Genomic DNA, 24,521 nt, shown 5'->3' on the forward strand with positions numbered 1-24,521 from the left:
CTTTACTTCAAATACAAGAAACAGCTGGTGTTTGTGATTTAAGGCTCAGTACAAATAGCAGAGAGAATTTATTTTACAAGCTGCCTGGGTTGGCAAAATTCCAGAATTCATCAAACAGAAAGATAAGGATGATGATGATAATGATAAAAATAATTCTGCATAATTAGTCTTCCTATAGTAACATAAAACAAGCGCAGTCTACATAGGACATTCCAGAGTTGGAACATGCCCTCAACATCACCCAAAACCGATTTACAACAGGGCCTTTCCAAGACCTGTAAAACCCAGTGAGCCTTTATGTTTGACATGGTTGTGTTTGGAAGCTGGACCTGCGAAGGTTTCAGGCAGTGATCCTTTGTCTTAATCTCATAAAGGAAACTCGATATCTATAGAACCTGGGGAAAATCCCAGAGAAAGAACCCCAATATTTCCAAACCCAAATAATAATAAAAATTACTTAACATCCAGCTAGTGTTTTTCCGTGATCTGTTGAGATCTTTGTTATTACATTTCATGAACAATCTGAAGCAAATAAGTCTCTCACTTTAGGGAGAATGCTGAAGACCTAATTTATAAATGAATTTCCACCACTCAGTGAGAATAATTCTTGTTTGTTTGCTTGTTTGTTTTTGAGACAGGGTCTCACTCTGTCACCCAGGCTGGAGTGCAGTGGTTTGATCATGGCTCACTGCAGCCTCAACCTCCTGAGCTCAAGCCGTCTTCCCATCTCAGCCTCTCAAGTAGCTGGGACTATAGCCACCACACCTGGCTAATGTTTGTATTTTTTTGTAGAAACAGGGTCTTGCCCTTTTGCTCAGGCTGGTCTCAAACTCCTGGGCTCAAGCAGACTGCCCACCTTGGCCTCCCCAAATGCTGGGCTTACAGGTGTGAACCGCCAGGCCCAGCTGAGAATAATTCTTTTACTTTTTATCTTTTTTTTTTAATTTCACTTTAAGTTCCAGGATGCATGTGCATAGGTAAACGTGTGCCAGCTGAGAATAATTCTAACACATACCAAGAGCTTCTACTGCCAGGTAAATATCTGAATGCTTTAATACTCACTTAGTTAATTCTCTTGATAAGTCATTGCAGATACTGTCGTTATTCTTCTAAAGATGAGAAACTGAGGAGCCCAGAGGTTATCTCATGGGCCAAAGTCATGTGGGTTGGTGAAAAAGTTGGTCCATTCCACAGCTTTCCACCACCTGTGACCCAGAATACAGAAGTGGCTATGGTCTGCTCCCTGCCTCCCGGGGGCTGCAGTCCAGTGAAGGGCTCTGGTGTCAACTGGACAACAGCTAATGCCAAAGATATCCCTCATTCTGTCAGCTACTTCACAAAGATCTTCTTTTGGTCCCCAAGAGAATTGGGTGCAAGACCTGGAGGTGGCTAGGAGAAACCCCTCCTCCCCAGTACTGCAAAAAAGAGAACTCAAGACATTTTTCCCCATTATTGATAGATTATACTTTTTCCATCCTCATTGATGTCTTACTGGTGGAAAATTCCCTGCAGACTGATTTGATGAGGTATGAAAGCCTTTCAAACTTAAATGTGCTTCAGAAATGTAAGTCGCCACCAGGCATGGTGGCTCATGCCTATAATCCCAGCACTTCGGGAGGCCAAGGCAGGAGGATCACTTGAGCCCAGGAGTTTCAGACCAGTCTGGGCAATGTGGAAAGACCCCATCTCTACAAACGATTTTTTTTTTTTTTTAATTAGCCTAGCTACTCCAGAGGCTGAGGTAGGAAAATTGCTCGAGCCTAGGAAGTCAAGGCTGCAGTGAGCTGTGGTTGTGCCACCGCATTCCAGTCTAAGTGACAGAGGGGAGATCCTGTCTCAAAATAAAAAATCTAGCCCACTTTTTTCACATGTTTTGGGGAAGTAAACAAAGAATACAAAGAATAAAGTTAAGAATAGTTTATATTACTATCTTCCCTAGCTTTCCAAATCTAGACAGGCTCCGCTACCACCCATCACTCTCCTGACAGCAGTCTGTTTTCTTTTATTTATAGCAGCTCTCCTCACCCAAATTAGCTTCTTAATTTAGTTACTTGAGTACTTTACTTGAGTACTTCCAACTACAGTGAAATTTCATGCAATAACAGATTTTGTCTTCTTGTTTGCAATAATAAAATAATAACACTGTCTCAAGAGCCAGGTGTCGTGGCTCGTGCCTGTAATCCCAGCATTTTGGGAGGCTGAGGTGGGAGGATGACTGGAGCCCAAGAGTTTGAGGCTACAGTGAGCTATGATTGCCCCACTGGACTCCAGCCTTGGTGACAGAGCCAGACCCTGCCTCTAAAAAAAGGAAAAAAACTGTCTCTGGCACGTAGTAGGTACTCAATAAATCCATGTTGAATAGTACAATTTTTGTTTAAAATTAGTATCTTTATAAACATTTTTAAAATTGTTTTTCAAGTCCATAGAAATAGGTTAATTACAACCCATGGTTAGTGACACACCCTTCATTGATCTATGCATGCTCCTCCTTTTTTTTTTTTTTTTTTTTGAGACGGAGTCTCGCTCTGTCACCCAGGCTGGCGTGCAGTGGCACGATGTCCACTCACTGCAACCTCTGCCTCCTGGGTTCACGCCATTCTCCTGCTTCAGCCTCCCGAGTAGCTGGGACTACAGGCGCCTGCCACCACGCCTGGCTAATATTTTTTTTGTAATTTTTCAGTAGAGACGGGGTTTAACTGTGTTAGCAAAGATGGTCTCGATCTCCTGACCTTGTGATCTGCCCGCCTCGGCTTCCCAAAGTGCTGGGATTACAGGCGTGAGCCACCACGCCCAGCCACATGGTCCTCTTTTAATTATTTATTTAGCTACTTAATTAAGTTTTCTAAAAAATCATATAATAGGCTGAGAGCAGGGGCTCACACCTGTAATCCCAGCACTTTGGGAGGCCAAGGCAGGAGAATTACTTGAGGCCAAGAGTTCAAGACCAACCTAAGCTGCATAGGGAGACCCTTATCTCTACTTCAAAAAAAAAAAAAAAAAAAAAAAAAAGTAATAAACACCTGAAAAAAAACAGAATCTAAAACAAAAGCTAAGGTTCATCCTCTAACCACAGGGCCCTGTCTCTCTCTCATCCTTTACCTCTCTCCATTTGAAGGAATCATCATTCAGGAATCCCAGGTTCTTCATTTCCTGTGGTCTTAGTCTCCCTAGAAGCAGAACCCGAGATGGAGATTCTTATGCAAGTGATATGAAGGGGAGTGGTCTCAGGAGGTGAGTGAAGGAAACAGGCGGGGCAGGAGAAAAGGCTAAGCAAGGATGACTTGCCTGAAATCATCTGGAGCTCTAGCCCAACCCCATGGGAGCTCGGGAACATTTGTTGTGCCAAAGTGTTGATCTCACCTGGAAGCAAAGAGCTAGCCATGTGTACTCCTGAGCCAGTCTGTCATGGGTAGACATTTGGGAGGATGGTAAAAGAAAAGACAGGTGCGCAGCCTCCTGCGTGAGGCAACCCCCATTTGGCCAAGAGCAATTCTCTAGAGAGGGACATAGCCCTGAACATTGGCAGGCAATACTTAGCTGCTGGGATCTGTGCACTCAGCCAGGAAGTGGGGTCTGGACATGTCCACTATGGCTTGCTTCTCTTTTTATATAGTTTCATCAAAATTTGTATATCTTCTTTAAAAGTATGCATGTATTTTTTGTCAGGTGTTTGGATCTTTCTATAAAGGAAATCACACTAAATTTTGTTTTGACTATTGTATAATAATCTCTCAGTATGTGAATGTACCACACCTTTTCACCCATTCTCCCACTGATGGTCTTCTGAGTTATTTTTAGGTTTTTATGATTGTGAACAATGTTGCTATGAACATTCTCATATGTCTCCTCTTGTACAATTGCAAGAATTTCTTGAGGTCATGCCTAGGGTGGAATAGCTGGATCATAAGGTGTAAACTTGAAAAGATAATGTCAAACTGTTTTGTAAAGTAGTTTTACTAATTCAGCTGCCCACCAATAAGGTATGAGACCCTGCCACTCACATCCTCTCCAACTTTTTGATTTTTGTAAATTGAATGAGTATAAAACGGCATCCCACTGCAGTCTTGATTTGCATGTCCTCAATCACTAATCATCCTTTTATATGTTGATCAGATATATCTGCTTCTTATTCTCTGTTGTTTTTTTTTTTTTTTTTTTTTTTTTTGGAGACAGGGTCTTGCTCTGTCACCAAGGCTGAAGTGCAGTGGTGGATCATAACTCACTGCAGCCTTGAACTCCTGGGCTCAAGCAATCCTCCCGGAACCTCAGCCTCCCAATTAGCTGGGACTACAGGTGCATGCCGCCACACCCAGATAATCTTTTTCCTTTTCTTATAGAGACATTGGGGGCGGGTTCTTACTATGTTGCTGAAGCTGGTCTCAAACTCCTGGGCTCAAATGATCCTTCCACCTCAGCTTCCTGAGTAGCTGAGATTATAGGTGCTTTCACCACACCCAACTAATTTTTTATTTTTATTTTGTTTTTATTTTTGTTGAAACAAGGGTCTCACTTTGTTGCCCAGGTTGGTCTCCAACTCCTGGGCTTAGGCAATCTTCCCACCTCGGCCTCCCAGAGTGTTGAGATTACAGGCATGCACCACCGTGCATGAACTGTGCTTCCTCTTTTGCGAAATGCTTGGTCAATTTGGCACATTTTTCTATTGGCTTATCTGTGCTTTCTTTATTGATTTGTTGAAGTTCTTCATGCATTCTTTGTCTGTTGTGTGTATTAGGAATATGGTGAACATCCTCTCTTGGCCTTTAACTTGTTTTCTCCCTTTCTATAGTATCTTTTAATGAACAAAAGCTCTTAATTTCATTATGGTATCTGGCATTTATGTCTTGTTTAAGCAATCTTTCCCTTGGCCGGGTATGGTGGCTTACACCTGTAATCCCAGCACTTTGGGAGGCCAAGGTAGGAGGATTGCTTGAGACCTGGAGTTCAAGACCAGCCTGGGCAACATATCAAGGCCCCATCTCTCCATAGAAAGAAATAATAATAAAATTTTAAAATTAATCTTTCCCTTAAGGAATCTGAAGGCTAATCTCAATCCGAGGGGAGTGACCACAATTAGGCCCAGGTTACAGGCCAGCCACAGAGGCAAGCTTGGTTATGCTCACCAAGGCACGGCCCTGTCTGAGGCAGCCCTAACCAGCCAGCACAAGTGACCAGCTGGCTGACTGGCAGGTGTGCTCTGGCTACAGAGCTGGATATATTATGCTATTAGAGCTGGGTGCTGTTAAAAATTCTAATCATAGACTTTAATTAACTTTCCTTGCTCTGACGCCCGCTCACTAAGCAACCTTCTGATTATAATTTGGCTTCCCATGTATCTTGCCTACAGGGAGAAAATGTACTGCTCAGGCCGACGTGAGGATCCAATCCACTCAACAGTTACATGCCACGATGTAAATTAATAAATTCGCATTCTGATTTTATCATCTGCCTCATCTGAGGTCTATAGGCGTGAGTCAGCATCCCCTAGTTTAATCAACATGGACACTGAGACTATCAAGCTTTTGAGCTGAAAAGCTAAGAACTAGACCCAGGACCACAGTGAAATCACCAAGGTAACATTGCCCTGGAGGCCCCTTGGCCTGATGAAGGAGGACTTCTTACATGTCATGCAATACAGACAGGGATTAAAGTCGACTTCTGACATTATAAAGAGTTGCATATTCAAAACCATGGCTTGGTTCTATTCAGGTGAAGGCAAAGAATAGGAGATGATCATGAAACTCACATTGAATATTTATTGGCTTATAAGCACACACCAGATGCTGTACAAATCCTAGGGAGGAGATTAAGATTTACAGAAATGTTTGGAAAAAGCGAAAAAACAAAAACAAAACAACAACAACAAAAGGACAGATGGTACGTGCTGAGGTGAAATGAAACAAGAGGCAGCTGGTTGATGAATTCTTGCTCTACTTAGGGACTCGCGGTCCAGGATACAAAATAGACAGACACACACACACACAAACCAGGACAAGGAAACACAGGATACACCACAGCACAAACGGAAATGTGCCAGGGCGGTGAGATTATCCAGGCCGGAGGAGTGATTTAGGACCTGTAAGATGAGGCCTAGATCTTTGAAGTGAGTTCAAAAGGCAAAGAGGAGGTGAGCCCATTAGGACAGATGGGGATAATCTCACCACCCTGCAATTTAGATGGTCACTTCACCCAGCCTTCCTGGGTGAGCAGTACCTACAGTGACACAGATCCCCTCCCGCCATCCTGGTCACACTGAATAATAAAGGGAGGAGAGGGGTAAGAACTGTAGTATGTAGAAATTCTCAGCGCAGGGAAGGGAAGTGAACTTCTACTTTGTATTCAGGCCTAAAAAAGGAGGGGAGGGGCCCAGCGCGGCGGCTCATGCCTGTAATCCCAGCACTTTGGGAGGCTGAGGCAGGCAGATCACCTGAGGTCAGGAGTTTGAGACCAGCCTGACCAACATGGAGAAATCCTGTCTCTACTAAAAATACAAAATTAACCGGGCATGGTAGCATGCGCCTGTAATCCCAGCTACTCGGGAGGCTGAGGTAGGAGAATTGCTTGATCCCAGGAGGCAGAGGTTGCGGTGAGCCAAGATCAAGCCATTGCACTCCAGCCTGGGCAACGAGAGCAAAACTGTCTCAAAAAACAAAAGGACAGGAGGGAGGGAAGAGACCTTCACTGATACCCCTGTGAGATTTGCTGCTCAAAGGAAAATATTTTCCAGGAAGACTGAGAGAAATTAAAGGAAATTCTATGTCATCTTTGAGACCCACCTGAAGATAAGCAGTGCCTCCCACAGTGCCACCAGAGCAAGGTCATTGGCTTGGCTAGATGTGGATGAGGCTAGAGAATCATCTCAGATTTTCTTTGGTTCTAAAAATGAGGTAGAGAGAGACATGCCGCCCAGGAAGGGGTGATGCTAAGTGCAGCTGCCCAGCCAGCAGGGTGGAAGGAGAGACAGACAAAAGGCTCATCAAAAACAGCGGGACCAAAATTGAGCAGGCTGGCAGAACCACTCCTTGCAGGGACACCACCAGCACACAGGACTCCAGGGAGCTGGCTGGAAAGGGGCAGGCCTGTGTGCTCTACAAACCCAGAGGGCTCTGACTCACACAGGAAGGAACGGCCTCCTTTAACAGTGGCCTCAGTGGGTGCACGTGTGGGTACAAATAAATGTAGACAGAGCGGGGCCGTCGCCTAGTAAAGGTTGTCCCGCACGTGCTCCATGATGGTCTTCAGCCCCAGCCAGGTCTCCTCCGCAGTGGGGATGATCTGGTTAGCTGGCAGGAGGAAGCCATAGGTCCCGGTATCTCTCAACTCAAATGTGAATGCAAATTTGATGCCATTATCATACGCCCAGTCGATGCTGCTCCCACTAGCTGGATCTGTAAGTCGGAGGACAAAACACTCTTGAAGCCCAGTTCCCTCCTGGGTTAGACGGGAAGGGGCCAAGAACTCTGCCTGCCTGGGGTTCCTTCAGGAATCCAGAGTTTGATCCTCAAGTCATCAGTCCAAATCATCAGCCTGATCCCTATGTCTCAGACCATCCTGCATTGGTCTGAGGTGCATGCTGGTCTCAAACCAAGAGATCTGAAACCCTTACTCCCGCCTTATTACTAACTTACTGTGTCCGTCCTGTTGGTCCCTCAAAACCAATCTCTATAGAAAGAGAGTATAGCAGGCAGCCTCCAAGGTAGCTCTAATGATACTTGGATCCTAGAAGTCAAGTCTTTGTGCAGCTCCCTCCTACATTAAATAGGGCTGACCTCACCAGTGTAACTGACAGGATGCTGCAGAAATGAAGCCATGTGACTTTCAAGGCCAGGTCATAAAAGACACTGTGGCTTCTGCCTTGCTGTCTCTTGGATTACTCACTCTGGATAAGCCAGTTGTCATTTGGTTTCGTAAGGACATTCAAGTAGGCCTCTACAGAGGTTCGTGGTAGTGAGGAACTGAAGTAGTGAATGAAAAATGCAAGCTGATATGGTTTGGCTGTGTCCCCACCCAAATCTCATCTTGAATTGTAGCTCCCATAATTCTCATGCATTGTGGGAGGGACCCAGTGGGAGATAACTGAATCATGGGGGTGGTTCCCCCATACTGTTCTTGTGGTAGTGAGTAAGTCTCATGAGATCTGATGGTTTTATAAGGGGAAACCCCTTTTGCTTGGTTCTCATTTGCTGTTTGCCTGCTGCCACGTAAGACATGCCTTTTGCCTTCTGCCATGATTGTGAAGCCTCACCAGCCACGTGGAACTGCAAGTTCATTAAGCCTCTTTTCCTTTATAAATTACCCAGTCCCAGGTATGTCTTTATCAGCAGTGTGAAAACGGACTAATACACAAGTCTTAGGTTGACTGTGACCCTGGAAGGCATCTTGACTGCAGCCTCATGAAGGATCCTGAGCCAGAGCCATCTAGCCAAACCACTGAATTCCTGCCCTACAGAAACTGTAAGAAAAAGTATGTTGATTGTTTTAAGCTGCTAAGTTTCAGGATTTTTTTTTTTTAACATTACAAAAGATAATGGATACAGAGAAGGCAGCACAGACCTTGGGACTTCCCTTCACCAAAAGGCTTATGAAAGGCAAGAGGCCCATTTTTCTGCTTCTTCCCAAACTCTACTAGCTCAGAAATTGCCTAACAGTGCAAAATATAGATAATTATTTTCTTGTTTCTTTTTGAGACAAGGTCTCACTCTGTCACCCAGGCTGGAGTGCAGTGGCATAATCACAGCTTATTGCAGCCTTGACCTCCTAGGCTCAAATGATCCTCCCACCTCAGTGTCCCAAGTAGCTGGGACTGCAGGCACATACCACTATGCCTGCATAGTGTATGTAAATAGATACAAATTTATCTATTTGTAGAGATGGGGTCTTACTATGTTGCCCAGGCTGGTCTCAAACTCCTGGACTCAAGTGATCATCCCACCTCAGCCTCCCAAGGTGCTGGGATTAAAGGTGTGAATCCCACGCCTGGCCTGGATGACATTAAATAATAAATCAATGTCAATAGCAGCTACCATTTGTTGAGCATCTATCATGAGCCAGGCATTATATCAGACACTGCACATTTATGATCTCCTAGTCTTTAAAAACTCAGTGAAGTAGGTTTTATTGTCCTTGTTTTACAGATGAGGAAATCCAAGCTCAGAATGGATAATTCACCTAAGGAAATACAGATGGAAAATGGCGGAGCTGCAATCTAAACCCAGGTCCATCTGATAATAAAGCCCAGGCTCTCCTCAACCAGTGAGTATAAAACAAGCCTGTCACCTGGAAATACGGGTCTTTTGGCTTTTCTGTGGTTCCTGAGAGCTGTGTGATTCCTGAATAGCATTTGTGATTTTTCTAGGGATGCTTCCAGTGAGACGCCGTGCTCCCTCCCTGTGTGGAGGGAGCCTTTCTCTACCTCGAGAAAATACTGAATGAAAAGCAATGGCACCAGAAGTTTCTAGAAGTTACTTATATGGCAAGTCCAAGTATTTGAGAACACATTTGAGATTCAGGAAGGAGGCAAAAAGGCTTCTGCCGAGCAGTCAAAATGACAAAGTTTGTAAACTTCGCTTTATTTGGGTCCCTGCTCAAAGTCTACCTACTGTTAAAAAAAAAAAAAAAAAAAAAAGGGAACACGCTATTAACACTGTTCTGCACACTGTATTTTTCAGTTAACAACTGGTGAGTATTCCCTTTTAGCGCACATAGATCTACCTCATTCGCTTAAGGACTGTGTAGTGCTGCATTGTGTGAACGCACCAAATGGTATTTATCCTGCATTCTCTATACAGACATTTTAGACACTTACAAGGGTTGGGGCTCAGAAAGTGATACTCCAAAGACTGATGTTTTGACATGCTGAGAGCCCTCAGAAGCCACCTCCAAATCAAGGTCCCTCTAACTTCTTATTCCCCATACCTGCCCCACTACCAAGCACAGGGAGGGACTGTCTCTGTCTCTGGAAATTTCCTCATCTGACTGAGAAAGTGTCTTTCCAAAAGAAATGCAATTGTCTTAAACAGCCTCCCTAGAGGTCTCATCAAATAACAAAGAAAGATAAACCACCAGAAGAGATGAGACTGTGAATCATCACCACACCCAGACAGACTTCATCTATTCTTCTGAGGGCAGCTCCAAGAGATTGCCTGGAGGACTTTATCTGCTTAATAAGACAACCTTTGTTCCTGTGCAGCTCCGCCCCTCACCTTCCTGTAATGTCTGCCTCCCACCTCCCCAATCCATACATCTCCTCCCTCCTGTATGAAAAAGGGTGCACAAGCTTCTGTGCCCCATTGGGTTATTGGGTAATCATTGTCTTGTGATTCCCCTGTGCCATGCACACTAAAATAAAATTTGTTATGCCTTTTCTCATATCGATCTGCCTTTGGTCAGTTGATTTTTCAATGAACCTTCAGAAGGCAAAGGGGAAGTTTTCCCTTGGCCCCTATACATGTCTTCTGTGACTATAGATAACGCTGTCATGAACACCCTTTCTTCCCCCATGTCAGATGGGTAATGCACTAACATTGTAACAAGATTGGAGGAAGGCATATGTCACACAGGAGCGTGAAAACCCAATCACCATGCTTACGAACTACAAAAAGTACATGGAACTGCCTTATCCATGAGTCAGATGAACCCAAAGAACTTGTTTCCCAGCCCTTCCTGGAGCAGAATCAGTGAAGAGGAGGGGAAAGGGTTGCTAGAGGCTGTTGGCCTGAAGCAATACAAGCTACTGCTGACAGTCTGGCAGGAGAAAGGAGACATAAAACTCTACAAAGCAAACACTGGAATTAAAGAAGCAAAACAGGCCGGGACCATTTAGCAGAAGGTCCAAGCAGTCCAAGATGGCAGAGTAGGCCTTTAGCATATATGAACTGGGGTGGAGAAGTCCACTTAACCATGAAGAAAGGGGCTTAAATCTCTTCTCCATGCTCCGTTTTAGAAGGCAAAAGAGTGTAAAATCCATTTTAGAATTATTTTCCTCTAAAATGGCCATCTAGGAAAAGGTCCAGTACTTGAAAGGGCAAACGTTGACTGTGTATGTAGCACACACCATAACCTATGGCGTTGGATACAGTGCTATTGTACAAAAATTGATTGCCTTTTTTGAAAAACAAGGACAGACAAGGCCTGTAAAGAATATGGAAGATGGGCTCTTAGAAAAGGTGGACATTTTGGCGGGGCGCTGTGGCTCATGCCTGTAATCCCAGCACTTTGGGAGGCTGAGGTGGGCAGATCACCTGAGGTTGGAGGTTCAAGACCAGACCAACCAACTTGGAGAAGCCCCGTCTCTACTAAAAATACAAAAATTAGCTGGGCATGGTGGCACATGCCTATAATCCCAGTGACTCGGGAGGCTGAGGCAGGAGAATCACTTGAACCCTGGAGGTGGCAGTTGCGTTGAGTGGAGATCACACCACTGCACTCCAGCCTGGGCAACAAGAGCGAAACTCCGTCTCAAAAAAAAAAAAAGAAAGAAAGAAAGAAAAGGTGGAAATTTTATGTCTCCTGGACAGCCCTCGAGAGAGCCTTCCTCCTCTTCTGTTGGAGGAATCCGATGAGTATCTCCCAGTTTTATAAGTTTATGCTGCGGAGGAGAGAGAAGAATGATGCAGGAGGACAAGGCCATTATTTAAGCTGGTGTTTGACCCAAAGGCCGGGACCCTGGTGATCCCCAAAGATCTTTGGAGAGGACGTCCTCAGAGGGCACCTACCAAGTCTCTTTTAACTGTCTTTGGCCCCTCACTCCGTTCTAATTAGGCAGAGGATGGAGAAACTCTCCAGGTGTGTTGTCTGAAGAGTTCCCACTTAGCAACACTAATATCAAGAAACCATGAATTATTAATGGATTGTTGCTGCAATTAGCAACACAAACACCAACATCATCTGATGGCATCTGAAACAGAGACAAGACTGTTGAGATGGAGTCCAGAGGAGGGCCCGGGGGTGGATGGAGAATCTTCCTGAAAGAGGGGTTCTGAAGCGAAGCCAGTTGAGGATGAGTCCAGTTGGAGGGGAGAGTGGGTGGAGAGTTGAAGAGGACAGAAACAGCAGTGAGTTTGCAGGGGTTCTCAGGGTGGATCACCTATTGAGACACCATTATAGAAAAGGCAATAGAGGGGAAAGAAGGGTGCGGTGGCTCACACCTGTAATCCCAGCACTTTGGGAGGCTGAGACAGGCAGACTGCTTGAGCCCAGGAATTTGAGATCAGCCTAGGCAACATAGTGAGACCCTTTCTCTACAAAAAAAAATACAAAAAATTAGCTGGGCATGTTGGTGTATGCCTGTACTACCAGCTGTTCAGGAGGCTGAAGTGGGAGGATCACCTGAGTCTGGGGAAGTCGAGGCTGCAGTGAGCCAAGATTGCACCACTGCACTCCAGACTGGGTCAGAGAGTGAGACCCTATCTTACCAAATTTAGAGAAAAAAAGGAGGGTACCACCTTAAGGGGGATCAGAGTTGCACCTGCCATGTTTATACAGCCATGCATCACTTCACAATGGAGGTACGTTTTCATCATCATGCAATGTATTTACACAAACCTAGATGGCATCGCCTCCTGCACACATAGGCTATATGGCGTAGCCTATTGCTCCTAGGTTACAAGCCTGCACGGCATGTTACTGTACTGAACACTGTTGGCAGTTGTAACACAATGGTGAGTATTTGTCTGTCTAAACAAATCTGAACATACAAAAGGTACAATAGGCCAGGTGCACTGACTCATACCTGTCATCTCAACACTTTGGGAAGCTGACAAGGGAGGATTGCTTGAGCCCAGATAAACATCCCTTCAGGTATTTTCTTCTCACAGTCTACAAGATATGCTCAGCCATAAGGCATTCACCTCCATTTCATCCTCTCCCATGCAAGCCCTATATTCAATACTCTTTCAACCTTCTCTCTCTCTTCATAGATGCTACCCCCCAAATCCCGCCACTCTTTTACCTTCATTTTTTTCTTTTTTTTTTTTTTTTTTTTTTTTTTGAGACAGAGTTTTGCTCTTTTAGCCCAGGCTGGAATGCAACCTCCGCCTCCTGGGTTCAAGCGATTCTCCTGACTCAGCCTTCCAAGTAGCTGGGATTACAGGCGCACATCACAATGCCCAGCTAAAGTACTTCAGTAGAGACGGAGTTTCATTCACCGTGTTGGCCAGGCTGGTTTCAAACTCCTGACCTCAGGTGATCCGCCCGCCTCAGCCTCCCAAAGTGGGAGGACTACAGGCGTGAGCCACCACGCCCAGCCTCAACACCAATTTTAAACCCCAACCAGCACTCGTGCTCTGATCTAATTAAAAGTTCTCTCACCATGTTTCACCACCTTACTTCCACTCACATAAAAGGAGCCCCAAATTAGTTTATAAATGGCAGCACATCAAAAAACCCTCCCTCCAAGCAGGATATGCCATCATTAAGGGATAACATAATGATACCCACTCTCTCCACCTAAAAGAGTTGTAGAGGCTGCCCCCTTGCCTTTGGGCACATCCTCCAAACAAACAGAATTAGTTGCTCTAATAAGAGCACTAACCCTAGCAAAAAACACACAAGTTAATTTATACACCGATTCTAAATATGCCTATAACATCATCCATTCCAATGCCCAAATTTGGAAAGAGCAGGGCTATCTCATGGCCGAGGGAACTCCTATCATTAATGGAAAACTAATTCATCATCTACAGGCAGCTTTACTTCCAGAAAAGGTTGCAGTTATCCATTGCAAAGGACATCAATCAGATAAAAGCCACATTTCTTTAGGGAACCGTGAGGCTGACTATTGAGCAAAACACGTCTCAACCAATCATCGAATTCCCCAATACCTATTTCCCCTCATACAACATATCCCCTCCTTTTATCCTAAACACCAAATACAGCAACTAGTTACGCCAGGGGCACAATTGAAACCCCCATACTGGCTCATACAAAACAAATTAGTCCCACCTAACCCTGAAAAAAACAACTCTTTTATGAGACATTCACAATCTTTTCCATAGTAGCCATTCCCCTCCACAACATTTCATAAGTTCTCATATACACATAACCCCAGATATAAAGGAACAGTTAAAAGCCATTTCCCATCAATGCTCTATTTGCCAGAAAGCATCACCCTATTCCAACACTAAACCTCTTCTTTCCCAAACCATCAAGCCAGGGGACACCTTTCAGGACAAGACCGCAAATTAATTTTACCCATATGCACCAGGAAGAAAGGCTCAGTTTCTTTTAGTTCCGGCTAATACCTTTTCAGGATGGGTGGAGGCTTTTTCCATCCAACAATAGAATTTCTATTATTGCCTCCAAATTAATAACAGAAATCATCCCCAGGTTCGGGGTGCCTCTTTCTTTCCAATCTGATAATGGCCCTGAATTCATTTATCAAATTACTCAAACAATTGCACAAGCCCTGCTAATGACCTGGAAGCTACACATCCCCTGTCAACCTCAATCTTCAGGAAAGGTTAAAAAAATGAGTAACATTCTAAAAAACACCCTCACCAAGTACTCACTCCAAACACATACAAACTGGGTTACACTTTTACCTTTGGCCCTTCTAAAACTGCAGGCACTCCCACCTAAACCTCCAATGCTCAGCCCCTTTAAACTCAAGTCCGAAAGACTACTCACCCCTTTTGTTCCACCTCAGAGTCAAGGCCCGCCTCTACCCACCCCTCTCATTTCCCCTCTTCTACATACCATCCGCCATTTTATTTGGGAATATGCTGACAAATGCCTGCCACAACCTGTAACCGACTCCTCTAATCCCTTCCTACAGCCAGGAGACTGGGTTCTGGTAAAAGATCCCAGTCCTACCCCCAATTCCCCCCTTCACACCTAAATGGAAGGGATCTTACCAGATCATCCTTACCACACCCACAGCAGCAAAACTCCAAGGACTCCCCAACTGGTTTCATTATACTTTTCTCAAGAAAACAGACTTCCCTTCACCACATACCCAAACAACCAAGTCTAAAACCCCTTCAGCCTTTTCTTATGTCTCCATAGGACCCACTTCCCTTCACCTCACCCGAATCCCAAAGAAAAAGGAAGAGAAATCCACGTAAGCCACTTACGTCTCTTTCTCTCCCAAACTTTTCATCGCTTCCTAACCAACCTCATTACAGCCCTTCAGTGGTACCCTTACAAAATTCCCATTCTGCATCCTGATCAGCTCCTTACTGTGTTGTGGGACCTATGGCTTCAAGGAACTTTCCAGGACTTTACTCCTACCCAAATAACTTTCTTCTCTTTTTGCTTGTTTCTTTCAATACAAATTCCCTAATCACATCAACCTCACCAATACAACCACTCCTCGCTGCTCTCAAACTAGAACTCTCTATAAACCTTACACGATCCCCCTTGCTGCAAGCTAACTGTTCCTTTGCTCCGGAATGCTGAATGTGCTTATTGCTGTCTTCCTTAGCTTACACAGCCCTTCCTACACCCCTTCATGACCTTTTAACAGGGAACATAACCTAATTTATAAACTCCAAAAAGGAGCTTCCTTTTTTAAAAGAGCTGACACCCTGGTCAGTGATTATCCCACTTCCAGGGCCAATCAGGCCAACAAATTATTTCAAACCTATTACAGCTCCCTACAACACCTCAAGCCCCAAGGCCCTCCTATTAAAGGGCCCATAACTAAACACACCCCCCTTTTACTACAAGCCTCACTTTGCTTTTCAGCCTCTAAGAAAAATTTTCCTGTAGGATCCTTAACACCTAACCAATGCAACCACACTATCATTATTAAAAACCCCTCTGACCATCAAACTAATGAAGTTGACTACCAAGGATCACCAGAAGCAAATGTAGCATTTCTGCAACCAGCTCGTTCTACAGCCTCTCGCTCAACTAATGCCTCTGGCCCAACTTGTGTTGTCCCTGGTGCCCACCTTTTTCCATGGTTGTATATCAATGGTGCAACGTCCAACTGCATATTGTGTAAAAAATAACTCTTCCTATATCTCTACTATAGTGGGTGTCTCCCTGGCCTCCTCCTTGTCCACCTGGAGTAATGAACCACAGGAAAGAAACAGTACCCTATCTTTAATTCACTTGTTTTCTTTCCATATCTCCATCTGTATTTACAATGAAGGCTTGTTCTTTTGGTGTGGCACCAACACATGTCTTTGTCTCCCCACCAACTAAACTGGAACCTGTGCCCTAGTTTATCTTTCTCCCTCCACTAAACTAGTTCCTCCTAATCAAACTTTACCCATTCCATCTGTCCAATAGGTTTTAAAAAAGAGGGCCATCCACGTCATTCCTTTGATGGTGGCCTATAAGTGTAACCTCTATACTTGGATTGGGAGCAGGCAGATCGGCCACCTCTTTAACATACTTTTAAAAACTCTTTCAACAGAACTACAGGGTTCTTTTAAAAATATAGCCCAAAGCCTTATGAAAGCCTAAGACCAACTAGACTCCTTAGCTGGAGTAGTCCTCCCAAATAAATGGGGATTAAATCTTATAACAGCTGAAAAAGGGGGCCTCTGCCTCTCATTGGGTGAGAAATGTTGCTTCTATCTCAACCAATCAGGCGTAGTAAGAAACACTGCTGAAAAACTTTTAAAAAGGGCTAAAAAGCTAAGGAACAGCAAAACAACCAAATAAATTATTGGTTTGGAAACAAAATCATAACACAGGCCATCCCATTCCTGGGCTCTCTCCTAATAATATGCCTAGGACTAATGTTCTTACCCTGCCTAATCAACCTTTTTCAAAGATATTTAACTGATAGAATCATGCCTATCTCACAGACTACTACCCAAAAGCATCTACAGATAGCATTACTCCTACAGTCAATCCGAGACCAAAAAACTCTCCATGCTCCCCTCAGCAGGAAATAGCCAAAAAAAAAAAAAAAAACAAAACATGCCGCCCTTTGTCCTTTTATAATTATAAGGTCTGGATTGACAGAGCAGGAGCATCACCATCTTGGGCAAACACCACTATTTTAAGTTCTCCTTGATTAAAAATCAGCCCCAAATATCAGCCTAATGGGTAATGTCAACATGACCAGAAACATTCCAACTCTAAGATAAACCTCCCCTCCGACCAGATATTCCAACCCTGAAATAAAACTCTCCTTCACACAGAAACATTCTGAGCCTGCGATAAGCTCCCCCTCCCTAAATCTTTAAATACCCTTAGTCTGTAAGAGAGAACACTCCTGACCGAAATCAGCCAGAAGCCCCTCTCAGGTTTATTCCCAGAATAAACCTGTCTTTGACTGTTATGCTGCTTTTCATGTTTCTTTCCTCTTTTTTAACTCTTACAAGAAGAGGGCTTGTGCAGGAAAACTCCTTGTTATAGTAACCATCAGATCTCATGAGATTTACTCACTATCATGAGAACAGCACAGGAAAGACCTGCCCCTGTGATTCAATTACCTCCCACCAGGTCCCTCCCACAATATGTGGGAATTCAAGATGAGATTTGAATTCCCACCATATCAGATGGGGTCTTGCTATGTTGTCCAGGCTCAATGTTTGTTCATCTCCTTTAGGAAGATGAGGGAGTCTCCCCCAACTCCATTACCACCATCAGTTTACCAATTGAAAGGTGGGTTTCTCTTGAAAATGGAGGGATGGGCATGAGGAATTTTTGATATGATGTTGATGAAGTGGACTGCATGCAACAGCTGTCACCACACAGGCATGACGTAGTTCAGTCTATTACTAACAATAAAAACAATCAGATGGCAAGTAAGTCTAACAGCTCTCCTCCCATTCCATTTCAAGTTTCCTCTCAAAGTGCTTTCTAAGTAACTCATAAATAAGTGAGTACTTACAGACAGTGGTGCAGGTGGGACCCACTTGGTACTCAGTGCCCGACACAGAAGCCAGAGCTTTGGCCGCACGCCTCGCCACCTTGTCCTGGGAAGGGGGAACGTGGAGTGAGAAAAAATGGATCCTGAAGCTTGACCTTCCTCAGCTGCTCTGCTCTGGGATGGTTTGGAAGATTGATTCTCGGCCCCTCTCCTGATTTCCTTTCTGGTCCCTTCTTTCCCCTTCACCCAGTGCCAAGGCCCAACTGTAAACTGAGGGAGGTGGCATGGTTCCTTCAACTCCTTCTCCCACCACACACCCAGTTCTTGACTCTCAGTTTGGGGGAGGAGATGAGGAGGGAAGTGGAAGCCTATGCATTATGTACTCAGATTGGAAGAGATAGGGGGTCTGGGGCTACTCACTGACCCGCTAGGAATCTAGTAAAGGCACCATCTTCACCTATCCTGAGAAGGGGGACGTCACTCATACATGAGGGAAGACCAAGTATGTTCAAGGGAAAGCTCTCAAAGAGTTGGGTGTTGCAGAGTAGAGGAGGAGAAGGACCACCATAGGCGAATGGTCCCTGTGTAGAGTGCCTGCCCGAGAGGCCAGCTGGGAGTAGGGGAGCAGAATCAAGCCCACAACTTGCCATGAGCCTGGGAGGGGCTGCATCTGCCCGAGGTTTAAGGGCTGGCTGTGGCCCTGGGCAGCCACCTGCAGTCACCCTCCAGATGTCAGGCCTGCTCCTGATGGCCCACGTTCTGGACAAGACACAGAGCATCCCCGGCCGTGGCCTTCACCCTCCTTAAACTCTTCCTTCACTAGAGTGAGGAGCTCTCCCCATTGCTCACCCGGGTGCCACCCACAGTCCTTGGTAAGCAGCGGGTCCACAACACATGGCAGTCAGAAAAACAAGGGAGAAGGAAAGGCGGGGCAGGCATGGTTCAGGGAACTCATAGCAGACACAGAAATAAAGAGCACTGTCTTCCTGTCCCCAGGAGATGACAGCGTATCCCAAAGGGCAGGGAGAGAAGACTGGGCCTTCAATGAAACATGCCCAGGCTCCTGGACTCTCCCTATAAAGCTGCAGAGCTACCACCTTAGCAGCGCCAGGAGGGTCAGGCAGGCCCCAGGCTGGGTGGGAGGCAGCTGTGACTCACCAGCTCCTTGGCATCTGGGGCCTTTTTGGCTGAGTATCCATATGGATACATCAGCAGCTGCGAGTAGCTGTGCAGGTCGATGAAGCACTTGAAATTCCCGTGTTTTTGGATGAAATCTACCACCGATTTCACCTCCACTTCTGAATTGGCATGGGGTCCATGGTACACTTCGGAGCAAGGGTTGTCACTGGCTCCCTTTCCTGTTGGGGATAGCCCAAGAAGAAACATTAACTCATAATCCGGGAACACAGAAATGCAAGACATTCCACCTAGAGAGGGGCCAAAGGTATTGGGAATGGGCAGGCCACGGTGAGACGGCCCAGAGCACCTAGTCCACGGTGGGTGTGGACTGCAGAGAAGGCACGGAAGAGGGAGGGTTGGGTGTTGGGTCTGCTACAGCTGAGGAGAAAAACTGTTGGAGTTGACCTTGCCTTGTACCAACAGCAGTTGTCATAAATAATTAATAGCACCCTTGAGAATGAGTTGTAATTAATAAGTAGTCTAGATAATTAATACGAATACCAATAAATAATGAAAATGACTCCATTTATTCTGGTGTCAACTTATTCTCTTGGTTCAGATTTTAAAGGCCAAGTGTGCCAGAAATAATCGATTGTTGTGGCTAAAATCTCTTGATTATTTGACAGGTTTTTAGAAACACTGCCTTCTGTATTACTTCATAATGTGGTTCCCTTGGGTTTCTGGGGTGTGTGTGTGCACACGTGCGTGTGTGTGTGCGTGTATGAGTGTGACTGAAACCACCCCAGTGGTGGGAATATCTGACTTAACTTTGAAGCTCTGAGTTCCCACATTTGTATCAGTTCCTTTCCCACAGTCATTATTTTCCCCCACTGGTTTATGTGGTATTTCTACACAAGTAAAAGAAGTACATTAAAAACAAACCATCAGGGCTGGGCACAGTGCCTCATGCCTACAATCCCAGCAGTTTGAGAGGCTGTGGTGGAAGGATCACAAGCCCAGGAGTTCAAGACCAGCCTGGGCAACATGGCAAAACCCCACCTTCACAAAAAAATACAAAAATTAGCTGGGCATTGTGGCGTATGCCTATAGTCCCAGCTACTCGGGAGGCTGAGGTGGGAGGATCATTTAAACCCAGGATGTCGAGGCTGCAGTGAGCCGTGATCATGCCACTGTACTCCAGCCTGGATGACAGAGCACAACCCTGTCTCAACAAAACAAAACAACCAACCAACCCCATCAGCACAGCCATGGAATAGTGAAAGGGAACTGTCTGGATTTGGAATTGGAAGGTGAGTTTAGATCAGAACTCTGATCACCCATGTCATCTTGAGATTGTCTCTGAGCTTCCACCATCTCATTTCAGATCATAAAATTCACTCGCTAGGTGAGAAGAATAAATATGATAAATATGGGAAGGTACTTGGTACACAGTCGGCACTTTTGTGGAGGGTGGTTTTTAAATTGCTGGCACTCAGAGCCCAGGTCTCCTAATTCTCTTTCCTTTTCCATGACAGCCAGCTGCTAAGGTTCATATCTACACATCTAAGGGTACTGGAGTGGAATTTTCAAGCATGGTCTTGCCTATTGGGGTGACAGTGCTAATTCCTCTCTTCTGAGTTGCTGCCAGGAGTCCTTCCACCCGCTCAGAACTTGCCCAGGCAGGGCTGGTAGGGTCAGGGATAAGGAAGGTTCCCCGTTTTGTATGTCTTAGAAGAGGGCGTTTTTAAAATATTAGTGCAGATGACAATCTCAATGTAAGATGGTCTGTCCCACCATTCTCTCAGGAGGACAGACATTACTATCATTCCCTTTCAAAATTATAAAAATACATTTAAAAAAACAACAAACAGGCCGGGTTTGATGGCTCATGCCTGTAATCCCAGCACTTTGGGAGGCTGAGACGGGCAGATGACCTGAGTTCAGGAGTTCAAGACCAACCTGGTCAAAATGGCAAAACCCTGTCTCTACTAAAAATACAAAAATTAGCTGGGCATGGTGGCATGCACCTGTAATCCCAGCTACTCAGGAGACTGAGGCAGGAGAATCATTTGAACCCGGTAGACAGAGGTTGCAGTGAGAGTGAGCCAGGATCCTGCCACTGCACTCTAGTCAATGGAGCAAGACTCCGTCTCAAAAAAAAAAAAAAAAAAAAAAAGGCTGGGCTCGGTGGCTCATGGCTGTAATCCCAGCACTTTGGAAGGCTGAGGCAGGTGGATCATGAGGTCAGGAGATCAAAACCATCCTGGCCAACATGGTGAAATCCCATCTCTACTTAAAAAAAAAATGCAAAACATAGCCAGGCATGGTGGCGGGCGCCTGTAGTCCCAGCTACTCAGGAGGCTAAGGCAGGAGAATCACTTGAACCCAGGAGGTGGAGGTTGCAGTGAGCCAAGATTGTGCTACTGCACTCCAGCCTGGGCAACAGAGCGAGACTCCGTCTCAAAACAACAACAGCAACAAACAAAACACTAAGTCAGAGCCTAAGGAGTGCTCCTCAGTTTCTCAGTGACGCAGCAATGGAACCAGAGTGGAAATGGGCTCTGTCCTGGCCAGCTCAGAGCACTGGTAGACCAGGCGAGCCCAGGGACAGCAGGATTTGAAAACTGTCTCCCCACCACCTACCTGCAAAACTAGCGTTCCAGTTTCTATTTGGGTCAGCGCCAACGCAGGAGCTTCCAGGATTTAGGGACCGCGTCTTCCTCCATAATCGGTTCTGAAAAAGCCACCAAGGAGGGGACAAACAACCCGAGGCAGATCAGAGCACTGAAGAGGGCTAAGGTGGAGACAACACACAGGCGGGGCAGGCTGCTCGCAGTTCTGCCGTGAGGGCCCTGGGGCTCCGGTGCTCACTGAGCAGTCGCCTCTCCTCCCGCAGAGAGAGGAGTATTTCCCCTTCTGGCTCTAAGGGAAGGACTTCTTCCAAATGTACTGATGAGACCTTTATGTGCTAGAATCAGTCAGAAACTACCTGAAACCACTGAATCATTTTTGGCTTTGGTAGAAGTGGGACAAATGGACACTATATGCCTCTTTGATAACAGACGTAACTGGAAGTGCACAGCCCCGTTTCTTGCTTGCCTAAAAAATTCCCCTGAATCTAGTCAGGCTCTAGACCTGGCAATCTGTGAATAGGAAATACCGCAGATAAGGGAACAAACTAAATGGCATAACGAAGAAGCCATCAGCCAAATTCAGAATGTGAGACACTGTACAGGGCAAATTACTTGGCTTCTCCCCTAAATGAGTGAGACTTTCAAAAGGTGTGTGTGTGGGTGCTGTTGTAGAATGAAAAAGACTGCAGAAACACAGCACCACGTGCATGCGCAGACCTTGTTGGGTCCTCACTTGAACAAATTGACTCTTAAAAACACTTTTTTTTTTTTTTTTTTTTTTTTTTGGAGACGGAGTCTCGCTCTGTCGCCCAGGCTGGAGTGCAGTGGCTGCCATCTCGGCTCACTGCAAGCTCCGCCTCCCGGGTTCACACCATTCTGCCTCAGCCTCCCGAGTAGCTGGGACTACAAGCGCCCACCACCGTGCCTGGCTAGTTGTTTTGTATTTTTAACAAAGACGGGGTTTCACCATGTTAGCCAGGATGGTCTCAATCTACTGACCTCATGATCCGCCCACCTCGGCCTCCCAAAGTGCTAGGATTACAGGCGTGAGCCACCAAGCCCAGCCTCGACCTCCATTTTTAAGATAACTGGGGGTGGTGTTAGATGATATGAAAGAACTTCCATTATTCCTTTAAAAGTGATAATAGCGCCACGGGGTTTTTAAAGGATTTTTTGTTTTTTGTTTTCCATCATCAGTTAGAGATGCATACTAAACTAGTTTAGGGTGAAATAACATAATGTGTTGAATTTGTTTTAAACACGTCAGGAAAAAAAATGTGTGGGAGGGTAAGAGATGAAAAGATTGGTAAAATGTTGGTCATTGTTAAGACCCATGATAGGGAGTTCATTAGACTATTTTCTCTAAGAAAAAATATGCCCTGGTGATTCTCAGCTCTGAGGATGACTAGAAGAAGAAATCGCAAGGAAGCTCATAAGGTGCACATTTGTGGTAATTCTCTCCAAGGTCAGACAATTAGTGGCAAAGCAAGGAATTCAACAGTCTCCAAGCCCAGCCCATTTGGGAATACTCACTTGAGTTTGAGTATACACATATCCATCAGGATTGGCCACAGGCAACAAGAAAATATCCATTTTTTCCAAGATGGAGGTGATAGCTGGATCCCTCTGGTAATCAGATACAATCTAAGCAGAGACAATATGCTTGTCAGCTATCCCATAGCAGGATGGGTCATTAGGGCTGAACCATGTATCTTCCAAAGATGCCCGGCATCCAGCTAGAATGGATGCTCCTAGAACAGCATCTAACCTCAAAAGCCTCCCTGCCACCCTCAAAAGCTTTGCTCTCTGCAAAGCCCTCTGAGCCCTTGAAATCCTGGAGAGACATAGCTGCTTGGGGACATGGCTGCTAATGATATCAACTGCAGTGAGTCCTGGGGTACATGCTTTATTCCTTCCTTCCAGGAGGAGGGAGTCACACATCTAATAGTTTTTAGGAATTTGAACCTCCAATGAAGAGGGAGGGAAGATGTGTCCTCCACATGCAACCCTCCTCTCCCAGCAGCCTTTCTTTCTTTCTTTCTTTCTTTTTTTTTAAGACAGGGTCTCGCTCTGTTGCCCAGGCTGGAGTGCAATAGCATGATCTCAGCTCACCACAACCTCCACCTCCTGGGTTCAAGGGATTCTCCTGCCTCAGCCTCTTGAGTAGCTGCCCTCCCAGCAGCCTTTCTAGGAGATGGAGATGGCAATGAGGTCCCCAAGGGCCTGTGGGGCCTCCGCTGGGTGTTGCTCCACTCCCTTTCTGTGGGGTGGACTGCGCTCAGAGGCTCAGGCCCACCTCTGCTGCATATCAGCTTGTGCACCAGCAGGAACGCAATCGTTTGGCTGCAATGAGCTGACCAAGGGGCTTTGACCATTTACTTCTCCACTCTGAAAAGGCCCCCAGCCGACTGGGTCTTAGCAGAGCACCCTCCCACCTCGTGCCCCAGGCCCAGCTACATGGCATGCTTCAGGGGCACCCCGGGCCCATCAGCATTCTTGGCTAATACCAGGCGACATGACCTTCCTTGCCGTCCAGATTGCAGTGGCCTGGGAGATCCACTCTCGGGAATGGATGCCTGCATTCAGCCAAATGGCCGGCCGCCGTGCGCCTTCCCCAGTGCTGAACTGCAGAAGGGAGAAAAGGCTCAAAAATGACTGCCTGCCCACATCTCTGCTCACTTCTCCTCTCTCCAGCTCTCTCCCATTCATTTAATTCATTTAAGATAATTCAGAGACCAAATGTTCCTAAGGGCACCATCTATTTATCGAGCTTATCCGTGACCAGGAAGCTTAATTGGTTGGCTGCGGGGCCAAGCTGCAGCTCCAGGCAGCCTGAACCTCTCCAGCATTCGGAGTAAATGGGAGGGGGAAACAATCGTTACTGTGTTTTATGATGCTGGTGCCATTAGAGATAATGTTATGTCTCTTGAAAGACCTCAAATGGTATCCCAACAGCGAGAGACACAAGGGTACACAAACCAGGCTGTTTCGGTCGATAA

At 45.7% G+C, this 24,521-nt stretch overlaps 1 protein-coding gene, 1 long non-coding RNA gene and 1 other non-coding gene across 13 annotated transcripts in view; 1 reads left to right on the top strand and 2 right to left on the bottom strand.

The window, feature by feature from the left end:
• LOC105471390 (uncharacterized) overlaps window positions 1–10,355 on the top strand; it is a 28,121-nt gene extending 17,766 nt beyond the window's left edge. For 9 of the 10 annotated variants that reach the window (XR_011621974.1, XR_011621972.1, XR_011621977.1 and 6 more), the window contains 5 exons: window positions 3,116–3,231; window positions 5,345–5,570; window positions 8,298–8,461; window positions 9,132–9,249; window positions 9,353–10,355. This is a non-coding gene — a long non-coding RNA (uncharacterized lncRNA). The remainder of the gene's footprint in view (window positions 1–3,115; window positions 3,232–5,344; window positions 5,571–8,297; window positions 8,462–9,131; window positions 9,250–9,352) is intronic. The other variant, XR_011621979.1, reaches the window with a different exon arrangement.
• Window positions 1–24,521, bottom strand: part of LOC105471389 (carboxypeptidase A4) — a 55,949-nt gene that overhangs the window by 18,914 nt on the left and 12,514 nt on the right. Inside the window, exons 6-11 of one of the 2 annotated variants that reach the window (XM_011723854.3) lie at window positions 24,043–24,147; window positions 23,056–23,166; window positions 21,533–21,623; window positions 18,929–19,128; window positions 17,792–17,876; window positions 7,113–7,385 (exon numbers count right to left, since the gene is read on the bottom strand). In XM_011723854.3, the coding sequence (XP_011722156.1) occupies window positions 7,198–7,385; window positions 17,792–17,876; window positions 18,929–19,128; window positions 21,533–21,623; window positions 23,056–23,166; window positions 24,043–24,147 (780 nt within the window). In that variant the 3' untranslated portion in view covers window positions 7,113–7,197. The remainder of the gene's footprint in view (window positions 1–7,112; window positions 7,386–17,791; window positions 17,877–18,928; window positions 19,129–21,532; window positions 21,624–23,055; window positions 23,167–24,042; window positions 24,148–24,521) is intronic. The other variant, XM_011723856.3, reaches the window with a different exon arrangement.
• On the bottom strand, window positions 10,497–10,600 carry LOC112424881 (small nucleolar RNA U13). The gene has a single exon (XR_003015819.2). It is a non-coding gene; the product is annotated as a small nucleolar RNA U13 (small nucleolar RNA).

Source organism: Macaca nemestrina, chromosome 4, assembly GCF_043159975.1.
Source record: "Macaca nemestrina isolate mMacNem1 chromosome 4, mMacNem.hap1, whole genome shotgun sequence".
NCBI classification, from domain to species: domain Eukaryota; kingdom Metazoa; phylum Chordata; class Mammalia; order Primates; family Cercopithecidae; genus Macaca; species Macaca nemestrina.